We start from the raw sequence: 12847 nt of genomic DNA, 5'->3' as shown, positions 1-12847 counted from the left end.
GGTGCACCGGACAGTCCGGTGGCACACCAGACAGTCCGGTGAATTATAGCCGAGCTGCGCCTGGGAAACCCGAAGCTGAGAAGTTTGAGCTGATTCACCCTGGTGCACCAGACACAGTCCGGTGGCACACCGGACAGTCCGGTGCGCCAAATCAGGGCACACTCCGGTTTCCTTTTTGCTCCTATCTTTTGAAGCCTAACTTGTTCTTTTTATTGGTTTGTGTTAAACTTTTGGCACCTGTAGAATATCTAGAGCAAACTAGTTAGTCCAATTATTTGTGTTGGGCAATTCAACCACCAAAATCATTTAGAAAAAGGTTTGACCCTATTTCCCTTTCAATTGTACATCGAACGGACCGTAAAAAGCCTCGAGGTTGACAAATTCCATTTGAACTCATCTCTCCCAGTGGATAGATGAGTATGAGCAATACTCAAGACCAATCTATTCCAACATAAAAGATTACCACCCACTAGCGCTCTGCGGAAAGAGATGTTTAGAGGAATCCTATTAAAAACATTCGCCACCATATCACTTTTTTACGAGCTATATTATATAAAGACAGGAATTTCATCATTAGAGGTTGTTTACCCGTCCATGTGTCCTCCCAAAATCTAATCTGCTTCCCATCTTTAAGAATAAAGGAACCAAGACCAAAGAATTGGTCTTTAACTTTCAGTAGCCCAGACCAAAAATGAGTCCCCAGGTTTTCTACCTACCTTTGACAAGGTACAAGATTTACAAGATTTGAGGTATTTGTTCCTAAGTAAATTCTGTCATAGACCGTCCTCATTAATCAATTTAAATAACCATTTACCAAGCAAACACTTATTTTGAACCTCTATGTTCTGAATACCTAGACCCCTTAGTCTTTAGGTTGACAAAGAATATCTCAACGTGCAAGTCTATACTTTTTTTATGATGATCTCCTTGCAAGAAGAACCTAGAGCGATAGTAGTCTATTTTTTCCAGTACACTCTTAGGCACTTCAAAAAAAGACAACATAAACATAACTAAGCCTGTAAGAACAGAATTAATCAAGACTAACCGGCCACCTACCGACATAAGTTTTTCCTTCCAGCTGCTCAATTTCTTTTCAAACTTTATCTCTAAGGTTTTTCAATCACTATTACTTAACTTTCTATGATGCATTGGGATCTCCAAGTATATGAAAGGAAAGCCGCCTTTTTTGGCATCTAAATAGAGAGAGATAGAGTGTTTCTTCCTCCTCATACCAAAACCAAAAAACTCACTTTTATGATAATTTATCTTTAACCCTAAAACTTGTTCGAAGGTTATCAATAAGAGCTTTAAATTTACCGCTTTTGCTAAGTCATGTTGCAATATATATATATATATATATATATATATATATATATATATATATATATATATATATATATATATATATATATATATATATATATAATCACGCAGGAAGCCGCGACGAGCGTTGATCGCTTGCCGAGCGCTCGGATCCGGCTGTTTTTTTTTAGCCCAGAGATCCAATATCTTGAGAGAATATTCTAATATTAAAACTGTTCCATTCCATTTTGATTCAAACCAAACAGTCTCAGTACTAAAACAGAGCGGTTCCATTCTACTATACTTTGGAACCAAACACTACCTGACCATCCTTAAGAATGTGTTCAGTTTTATCTGGATTGAAGGGGATTAAATTGAATAGGAGAGGATTTAATCCCTCTAATCTCCCTCACTCCAGATCAAACCGAACATGCCCTAACAGAGCAAGGCGAGGAGCATTGGCAGGGTCTGGATGATCCATATGAAAAGGGGCAAGGAATATGTAAAAACACTAGCAGTTGAATAGCTCAATTCACATCTTACATAAGAATAGCAGAGCATAGCTAGCTGGGCCCATTATCAGCAGGTCAATTAGAACGTTTCACAAGGCAATAAGCTTCTTCCAAAACATCTCCCAAGCATCCCCGAACACAATAAGTTCTCATCAGAGCAAAACAACTCGACCTTCTTATTGTCAAATGAAGAGATGTGATAGTGCAAAGAAATGCTAACGGTTTTGCTAACTAACAGGGCACATAGTTTCAGATGTTGTCCTCAATGGACTGCAGGTGGAGAGAGAAGAAAAAAAATCAAGATCAGAAGGACAGCCGATGTAACCATCACAAACGAGGGAGAGATTTGTCCCGAATTATCTCCTTGAGAAGAGCTTTCTCCTCGTCGATCTTCTTCTTCTCAGTGGCGTTGCGTGGTTTGATCTTCCGCTCCTCTTCCAGAATCCATTTGTACAGATTCCACTGCTCATCTTCGGATAGAGGTGGGAGAACCGATTCGGGCGCAGGTGCAGGAGCAGGATCTGGAGCCTTGGCAGATGTACTTGCTGGGGATGACAATGCTGCAGCGGCAGTAGTCTGAGCATTTTTCTTTTCCTGGTCTCTTTTGTAGGTCTTGGCAAATACATAAACTGCATGACAGAAGCATGTCAACTTGCTGCAGCATGTGACCGGACACAAACACAAAACAAGAGTGCTAGACAAGTGCAAAATGCCTTTTGCAGTACCTTTCAGAAGCTCAAAGGCTTGAATTGTTGTTTAATTAGCAATGCAAGTAAATGGTAGTGTGGCAGAAATTCCTATATGTATTAACTTTAATGAGTAATGATAGTGTGGCAGGCATGCCCATTAACAGATCATATATATTAGCTTAGATTGAGCTGTTTGGCATGACTCAATGACTTAATCAGTACTACCTTGAGTTTGTGCAGGAACAAAAGCAACCAGGGCATCGTTATCATCAAGTACCGACCAGTTATTATGTTCAACTTGAAAGCTGATGTCAATGGTTTTATGCTGTGTGCACTTACACGTCTGCCAGACAAGGACGTGTCCCTTACAAGTAATTTCCTTCTTTCAAGAAGATAATAACCAACTAGATAGAAATCACAATACATCCTTGCCTCATGTGAACTCTATGGATATCCATCCTGTTCTTCTTAACCCATATTACAAGCAAATCAAGTTGTAGTTAGCATCCTGGCATACACAGGTGCCCAGCCATAAACATAGTTGTGAATACATGATATCATGTCCTTTGAACTCCTTTGAAGAATGTCACTTGCATATATGGTTTATACATAATGGTGCAATTAGAAGCAATTGTTTAACTTCCCTATATGGCAGATATAACTGCCTGAGATCCTCTAGAGTCTAGAGTTTCCCACTGTGCATTTCACTTAGTGTCCTCTACCATTTTCCTACTAAACAGAGAGTATAGACCACCTCTCGGGGGACCATATTCTTCAGAAACTTCCAACCACCGTGTAAGCATCACATCTAAATTCTAAATGCCTGAGATTGAGATCTATTGGTTCATTTCAACCCATAGCATGTGCTAATATTGGCACCAGTACCACCAAATTCCAAGTCATGAGTATTAAGTACATCAATGATGAACTTCACTTAACAATCAATGTTGGGACTCTTGTACCTGCCCTTCTGTTTTTCCATTTATAACGTACAGAAATTTATACTAGGTGTTGCAGTTAATTTAAAGATGTGGTACAGCAGTACATGCACACTTTGTATAATCTCCAGAATGCAAGTAAAACTCTTACATATCTATATTTTACTCCCGGCTCAACACAAGACATGCAGATTTCAACAAATGAAATCATCCATATCTTACGCGCTAAAATTTACGACAACTCTTGACAATTTTCACTAATTGCTCAGGCCTCAAGTTTAACCTAGCAAAAACGGAAATCTTTCCAATTCGTTGTCCATCAGATACGGTCAGCTCACTCATTCATCTTTTTCCCGGGAGGATCTCGACCTTCCCTGGAAAATACTTGGGTCTTCCTTTACACTCTAGGAAACTTCGACGGATTGAGGTGCAGCCTCTAATTGATAAGATTGGTGCTAGACTAGCAGGTTGGAAGGGCAAGCTCCTATCAAAAGCTGGTAGAGAAACTAGGGGTGAAAACGGGCGGATACGGACGGATAGTAGCTCATCCTGTATCCTACCCTACTATATTTAAAACGGATTCGGGACCGGATACGGATAGTTGGAAACGGGACGGATACGGATACAGGGACCGGATATTTATCCGGGTGGATAAGTAACGGATACGGATATTATTTGATTGGATATCGGATACTTATCGGATAATGCATTAATTGGTTATCATAAAATATTCTTGTTCGACCACGAAATTGCAAGTAAATTAGTATTAATAAACATTTAATATAAGATAATCTCAAGTTCCATATAAAAATGGTAAAGTGAAGTATTGATTATGTTGAAACTTGGATACTTAGAGTGATTTCACGTGCAACTCACGCAATAAGTGGAAATAAAATAGAAGAAACATTGACATCATGTGAATTTTATGGTCCCATTATTTTTTATGACTATATGTGGCCATATATTGTACCTTCGTATAATTTTATAGATTTCTGAGGCTATTTGTACATTATTAATTTCTTTCTACATAAAACCATCAAAATATAATTAAAATTCATAAATACGCTAGTTTTGACCCAAAATTGAAAAAGCTTACCAAAGCAAATAAACATTCTATTCAAATAAAACCTCAAGTCGCCACATGAAAATGATAAGTGAAATATTAATTATGTTGAAACTTTGATACATAAAATGATTTCACGTGTAACTCACGCAATAAGTTAGAGTGGAATGGAAGAAACACCAACATCTTGTGGATTTTATAGTTCAAATGTTTTTGAGAACTATATGTGGATATATGTTGTGTCCCCGTAAAAATTCATGAATTTTTTAGGCTATTTGGTGTAGTATTAATTTCTTGTTGTAGAAAATCATCAAAATACAATTAAATTCATAAAAATATTGTAGCGTCGACCGGAAATTGCAAATAAGTTACCAATATTAATAAAAAGTTTATAAAAAGATAATCCTAAGTTCCCACATGGAGATAATCTTAAGTCCCCACATGAAAATGATAAAGTCCATTATTTTGATATAAATCTAGACATTATTTTAATAATTTTGGCCTAAAGATATGTTTAAACAAAAATGTGTTGTACTACAAAGTTATAGATCTCTTCGAGCTCTACAATTTTCATATAAACTTTATCTTAATCCGATTTCATATGTAAAAGTTATGATTTTATAACTATATTATTATGCAGAAAAAGAAAAAACGGGTACCCGAATTCCGGGTACCCGTATCCGACCCGACTATCCGGGTATTTACCGGGTAGTACTCGTTCCGTATCCGACCCGAATCCGAAGCTATACTATCCGGGTATTACCCGTATCCGTCCCGAATATAAAAATACCCGTATCCGTATCCGAAAAATGGTCCCGAATCAGTACCCGTATCCGGTACCCGTTTCGGGTACCCTACCCGTTTTCATCCCTAAGAGAAACACTAGTTAAGACGGTGCTATCATCTCAACCTATCTACCACTTAACAGTGTTCCCACCTCAAAAATGGGTCATTCAGAGGATTGATCGTATCCGGCGCAGTTTTCTTTGGAAGGGTGATGGTCCAGAGAATTCGAGTGGTGGTCATTGTCTAATCAATTGGCAAGTCACAGCTAGACCCAAGTCTTTGGGAGGCCTCGGGATCTTAGATTTGGAACGCTTCGCACGGGCACTACGTCTGCGTTGGATGTGGTACAGCTGGAAAAATGAGGACAGAGCCTGGGTGGGTCTGGACATTCCCTGTGATAAAACTGATCAGGACTTATTTCACGCCTCTACGGTGGTCACAGTGGGCAATGGCAATAAGGCATTGTTTTGGAAATCCAGTTGGATCTCTGGGATGGCACCTCGTCACATTGCACCATCTCTTTTCAGAAAAACGAGACATAAGAATATCACGGTCAATAGGGGACTAGAGGATAATAGATGGATATCCAATATCTGGCCGATTCAGGAAGGTACTGAAATTCAAGAATTGATGGCACTGTGGGAAGCCATCAGTGACGTTGTAAGGGACGTTGAAAATGAAGATCAAATATTATGGCGCTGGACTGCCAATGGCGAATACTCTACCCGTAGCGCCTACCAAGCTCAGTTCAATGGAAGCATGTCTAGAATCAAAATTGAAGCAATATGGAAGGCAAAAGCGGAGCCTAAATGCCGTTTTTTCGCGTGGACGCTCCTACATGAAAAGATCCTCACAGCTAACAATTTGCAGAAGAGGGGATGGGATCACAACCCTATTTGTCCTCTTTGTCACATAGATCCGGAAACCCCGAGTCACCTGTGCAAAGATTGTAGTTACTCAAAAAGCATTTGGCGGACTTTGTTACATTGGACCAATCTCAACTCTTTAGCAAACCTAAACTATGATGGCCAGTTGCATACTTGGTGGAGAAGATGTAGACTCAGAATTGATAAGCCAAGACGAAGGTTATTTGACGGGCTAGTAGTCTATTTTTGGTGGAATATTTGGAAAGAAAGAAATAGGCGAATTTTTTAAAATTCCGGGAATGATCAACTTGTCGTCGCCCATCAAATCAAGGAGGATGTCTTACAATACAGTGCGGCTTTCTCTTTCTTTTGATCAGAGAGTTCTCTAGCGGTGGTTCTTTCTTCTTTTTTTTTCTCTTCTTTTCGCTCTCTTCTTTTTTCTTGAATTGGCTGTAGTTGGTACCTTGCTGGCCAGTAGTCCCTGTATTTGGTTTTTTCTCCTTCTATTAATATATTCGGCAATCCTCTTGCCGTCCTTTCGAAAAAAAATATCTTACGCGCTAAACATATCTATTTCCGTTTGACGTCGATGGCACAAGATAAATAAACCAATCTATTTCCGTTTTCTACCATCCACAAATTAACCACGACATGCCAGGCCATCCAATTCCAACCCCAGCATTTTTTAGATAACGGAACAAAGTTCCAGCCACCAACCCCAGCACTTATACAAGACAAATGAAATATCTTTGCAAGAAGCACCAGGACCAACCTGATGTGATCTAATCGCACAATCATTGGGTAAAACTACCACAAGCGCAAATCATTTGTGATTGTGACAACATCTAGCGTCTATGCACTTAGTGTCAGCTGCGCAATATTCGTGGTCCATAATCTACAAAGTGAAGCCGAGGAACATTAGGGATCTGGTCCAACAGCACCAAATCCCATCAAATGTAACTGCAGCAAGCGCAAGAACTGGCATAAGAGGTCGAAGACAGGGTGTAGAGGGGAGAAATCGGTCGAGGGGGACTTATTTTCCTCTCACCTCCGATGAAGACGTTCGTCGCGAGGAGGAAGGGGAAGATGCGGCGCATGAAGACCCCCTTCGCCGCCGAAGGCGCTTGCGGGGGCGCGGCGGTATCGGGCTTCGCGCCGGCGGCCATCGCGTCGGGATGGTACGGGAAGATCGAGGACGACCGCGCGGACGTTTGGGACGGCGGCGGCAAGACGACTGCGTCACTATCGCTACTCACTCCGTTTAGAAGCAAGGACAGTTCAACAGGTCCTGTTTGGGAGTTTTTTTAATCCTACTCGTGATAATACACAGTTTAAAATACGGTTTTTTAAGTGGTGTCCTTAGTTTTGCTGTTGTTCGTTTTTTTTTTGTCAGTTTTATCCTTCCAATGCTATAAATCAGAAGAACAAAGCTGAGCAAAAAATACTATAGTTGTAATACCTAAAATTCTAGATGAATAGAGATATTAAATATAGCTGATGTATGTGTTCTCTTATTTATTCACCATATAAATCCCCATGCTTAAGTGATCAACATAATTACCAAATAATAAACAAAACAAGTTTATGCATCTCAAGCTGGATTCTTGTTGTGTAGCATTTGATTTGAAAATTAGGGTTCACTTTATATTAGAATTTGAGATCAGATCTCTACTAGAATAAAAAGAAAACAAAAAAAACTTCACCGCCGGTCCAACCTTGCGGCACCCATGCTGGCCAGGGGCGGACCCACAGAGGGGTCCAGGTGGGCCGCGGCACACCCTAAGCCGGAGTCGGCCCACCAATACCCGCTTCAGCCTTCACACTAACGAGCCCGAGCACGACCAGCATTCTCATCTCTAGCCGCCGTCCGTCAGGACGTTGTGCCCAGACCTAGCGCCGCCAGGACGCCGCGCGCGCGCCTAGCCCCAGCGCTGACCAGCTGCTGCGCGCCCGCCCAATGCTGCCCTGCTGCAGCATGCCTGACAGCTATCATGGCGTGCGCCACTTGCTATGTTGATTCTTTTGAAGTCCAAGAGAGAAACATATCGTGTGCTTACCGAGCAGGTATAGTGTACCACGTTTGAGAGCACACGGACTGATATAAGGAAGCAAATTCACCTATTAGCTGCTATTAAAATTGTAGCTTATAATTCCTGTTGGAGCTGCTGCCTACTGGTTGGTATGCTAGATGGTGAAAAATGATTTTACTATGAAATTATGTATATATTATATAGAATTGTATTTTTTTTCGTACGGCACACCCTATATAAAAAACCTAGGTCCGCCACTGATGCTGGCGCGGCCCACACCGCCTCCATTTTTTGTTTTCTGTGTTCTTTTAAAGGGTGTTTGGTTTTTAGAGACTAATGTTTAGTTCCTTCATTTTATTCAATTTAGTCTATAAATTGTCAAATATAGAAACTAAAATAGTTTTAGTTTCTATATTTAGCAATCTTAGAACTAAAATAAAATAAAATATAGGAACTAAAAATTAGTCCCTAGAACTAAACACTCCCTTAATATAATTGTTGTGCACCTATGTCAGGGTGAGGTGAGGAGGACATCATCTCGGGCGCAGTCTCGCTCGTTGACAGGTGGGTCCTCGTGCGGTGGTTGCGGTGGTTGCGCCACCACGTAAACACGTGCATGTACTAGCGCTGACGGGTGGGTCTCTTATCAGCCGATCCCACGGTTTACAAAACCGTTTGAGATGTAAAAACCATCCCCCACCGGTAACGGTTTACCGGCGGTAAACCGGTAAAAACCGACCGATTTGACCAAACAAAATCAGTTTGAATTCAAACCGGTTTACCGACGAAAAACCAACGGACAAATAACCGGTATAAACCGTCGATTAACGTGAAACAAACTGGTTTTTACTGTTTTTTGCAGAAAAAATTGAAAATTTTGGCAGGATTTATTTGTAGTTTGCTCAATTCACATTGTACAGTAAATATTACTTGATCCACATGACATGTGTTCACCAAAATAACATACAACATACATATGTAACCACAAACTCCAGCTCTCATGCAATAAACAATCAGCGAACTTCGCAATACTCAAATACAAGTTCTTTTACACTTCTCCAACGAGGCAACGACACATAAGTCGACTTATTTCACAATACTCACATGTTCAGCTCGAGTCATAGTGATAGTTGAAAAAGAAATAGGCTAAAACCTTTTCCTAATTGATTTTGGTGGTTAAATTGCCCAACACAAATTATTGGACTAATTAGTTTGCTCTAGAATATATGTTCCACAGGTGCCAAAGGTTCACAATAAACCAATACAAAGTTATAAGAAAGGGTTCAAATAAAAAGAGCAAAAGACAACCGAAGGCTGTCTTGGTCTGGCGCACCGGACTGTCCGGTGTGCCACGGGATAGTATCCGGTGCACCAGGGAGATCAACTCCGAACTTGCCACCTTCGGATTTCTGGGATTGCCTCTCCGCTATAATTCACCGGACTGTCCGGTGTAGCACCGGACTGTCCGGTGTGCCAAGCGGAGTAACGGCTACAGCGCCAACGGTCGTCTGCAAAAGGTGAACAGTGAGCTACAGTGCGCGGACTCTGCGCCCAGAAGTCAGAGCAGACGCAGATGGCGCACCGGACAGTGAACAGTTACTGTCCAGTGCACCACCGGACTGTCCGGTGGCCCCACTTGTCAGAGCTCCAACGGTCGAACCCTAACGGTTGGGTGACGTGGCTGGCGCACCGGACTGTCCGGTGCGCCCTTCGACAGTAGCCTTCCCTAACGACCACTTTGGTGGTTGGGGCTATAAATACCCCTAACCACCAACACTTCAAGGCATCCAAGTTTTCAGCCAACACATTCAATACAAAAGCTAGTGCATTCAATACAAGACACAAATAGAGTGAATCAAAATCTCTCCAAGTCCCAATTCCACTCAAAGCAATAGTGACTAGAAGAGAGAGTTTTGTCGTGTTCTTTTGAGCTCTTGCGCTTGGATCGCTTTTCTTATTCCCCATTTCTTGTTCCTAAGATCTTTGTAATCAAAGCAAGAGACACCAATTGTGTGGTGATCCTTGTGGGGACTAAGTGTCCCAATTGATTGAGAAGAGAAGCTCACTCGGTCTAGGTGACCGTTTGAGAGAGGGAAAGGGTTGAAAGAGACCCGGTCTTTGTGACCACCTCAACGGGGAGTAGGTTTGCAAGAACAGAACCTCGGTAAAACAAATTAGCGTGTCATCCGCCTTATTTGCTTGTGATTTGTTTTTCGCCCTCTCTTTTGGACTCGATTATATTTCTAACGCTAACCTCGGCTTGTAGTTGTGCTTAAACTTTATAAATTTCAGATTTGCCTATTCACCCCCTCTATGCGACTTTCAATTGGTATCGAAGCCCGGTACTTCACTAGAGCATAACTGCTCGAAGTTATGTCGGGAGCTCACGCCAAGAAGGAGATGGTGACCGGCGAGAAGCCCGCCACAAGCCACGGGAAAGCTCCATCGGGAGAGTCCAGCAACAAGAAGAGGGAGGAATCACCTCTATGCGTCAAGTCGCACCGGAGTGGCAACAAGAAGAAGAAAATGAAGAAGGTGGTCTACTACGAGACCGATTCTTTGTCGCCTTCCACCTCCGGCTCCAACACGCCGTCCGTCACTTCTAAGCGCCATGAGCGCAAGAAGTTTAGTAAGATCCCCTTACACTATCCTCGCATTTCCAAACGCACTCCTTTACTTTCCGTCCCACTAGGCAAACCACCGGTTTTTTACGGTGAAGACTATTGTATGTGGAGTGATAAAATGAGGCACCATCTAACCTCACTCCACGCTAGCATTTGGGACATTGTTGAGTTTGGTGCACAGGAACCATCCGTGGGGAATGAAGGCTATGACTCGGACGAGGTAGCCCAAATCCGGCACTTCAACTCCCAAGCCACTACTATACTCCTCGCCTCTCTAAGTCGAGAGGAGTATAATAAGGTGCAAGGGTTGAAGAGTGCCAAAGAGATTTGGGACGTGCTCAAGACCGCGCACGAAGGAGATGAGGTGACCAAGATCACCAAGCGGGAAACGATCGAGGGGGAGCTCGGTCGATTTATGCTCAACCAAGGAGAGGAGCCACAAGCCATGTACAACCGGCTCAAAACCTTGGTGAACCAAGTGCGCAACCTCGGGAGCACCAAATGGGATGACCATGAAATGGTCAAGGTTATTCTAAGATCACTTGTATTTCTTAATCCTACTCAAGTTCAATTAATTCGTGGTGATCCTAGATATAAACTAATGTCTCCCGAGGAAGTGATAGGAAAGTTTGTGAGCTTTGAGCTAATGATCAAAGGCTCTAAACAAATCATCGAGCGAGGCGCCACCTCCACACCCGAGGTGCAAACCGTCGCATTCAAAGCGACAGAAGAGAAGAAAGAAGAGTCTACGTCAAATAGGCTTCCCATCGACGCTTCCAAGCTCGACAATGAGGAGATGGCTTTAATCATCAAAAGCTTTCGCCAAATCCTCAAGCAAAGGAAGGGGAAATACTACAAGCCCCGTTCCAAGAAGGTTTGCTACAAGTGTGGTAAGACCGGTCACTTTATAGCAAAATGTCCTATTCCTAGTGACAGGGGCGACGACAAGAGAGGGAAGAAGAAGGAGAAGAAGAGGTACTACAAGAAGAAGGGCGGTGATGCCCATGTTTGCCGGGAGTAGGACTCCGACGAGAGCTCCACCGACTCCTCCTCCGACGAGGATGCCGCAAACATCGCCATCAACAAGGGTCTCCTCTTTCCCAACGTCGACCACAAGTGCCTCATGGCAAAAGACGACAAAAGAAGGTAAAATCTAGTGCCTCCACTAAATATGCAACATCTAGTGACGAGGAAAACTCTAGTGATGATGAAGATAATTTGCTTGCCCTTTTTGCCAACCTAAACATGCAACAAAAGGAAAAATTAAATGAATTAATAGGTGCTATTTATGAGAAGGATGAACTCTTGGATAGCCAAGAGGACTTCCTTATTAAGGAAAACAAAAAGCATGTTAAGGTTAAAAATGCTTATGCTCAGGAAGTAGAAAAATGTGAAAAATTAACTAGTGAGCTAAGCACTTGCCATGACACTATCTCCAACCTTAGATGTGAAATGCTAAATTGATTGCTAAGGTTGAGAAATTGGATGTTTGTGATGATTCAATTGTTAGTCTTATAAATGATAATGCTAGTTTGATTACTAAGATTGACAAGTTGAATGCATCACTCTCTAGCCTTAAAATTGAGAATGAAAAATTAATTGCTAAGGCTAAAGATTTAAATGCTTGCAATATTTCTATTTCCAATCTTAGAGATGAGAATGTTATTTTACGTGCTAAGATTGATGAATTAAATGCTTGCAAACCCTCTACATCTACTGTTAGTCATGTCTCTATTTGCACTAGATGTAGAGATGTTAATGTTGATTCTATCAATGATCACATTGCTATGATTAACAACAAAATGATCATATAGCAAAATTAGATGCTAAAATTGTCGAGCATGAATTAGAGAATGAAAATTTTGAATTTGCTCGTAGTATGCTTTATAGTGGGAGACGCCCTAGCATTAAGGATGGCATTGGCCTCCAATAGAGAGGCAATATCAAGCTTAATGCCCCTAAGAAACTGTTTAACTTTGTTAAGGGCAAATCTCCCATGGCTCAGGATAACGAGGGTTACATTTTATATCCTACTGG

General features: G+C 41.7%; 1 protein-coding gene across 1 annotated transcript; it reads right to left on the bottom strand.

Annotated features, from left to right (window-relative positions):
• Nucleotides 1–1969: 1969 nt before the first annotated feature.
• Nucleotides 1970–7406, bottom strand: LOC100276707 (uncharacterized). The gene is given in 2 exon segments (NM_001150431.1): nucleotides 1970–2443; nucleotides 7205–7406. Coding segments are annotated over 2 exon segments (420 nt in total). The 5' UTR covers nucleotides 7323–7406; the 3' UTR covers nucleotides 1970–2141.
• Between the last annotated feature and the right edge of the window lie 5441 nt (nucleotides 7407–12847).

Source organism: Zea mays, chromosome 8 (assembly GCF_902167145.1).
Source record: "Zea mays cultivar B73 chromosome 8, Zm-B73-REFERENCE-NAM-5.0, whole genome shotgun sequence".
Classification (NCBI taxonomy): domain Eukaryota; kingdom Viridiplantae; phylum Streptophyta; class Magnoliopsida; order Poales; family Poaceae; genus Zea; species Zea mays.
Note: the sequence above shows the minus strand (reverse complement) of the source record. Positions and strands in the feature narration are given on the sequence as shown.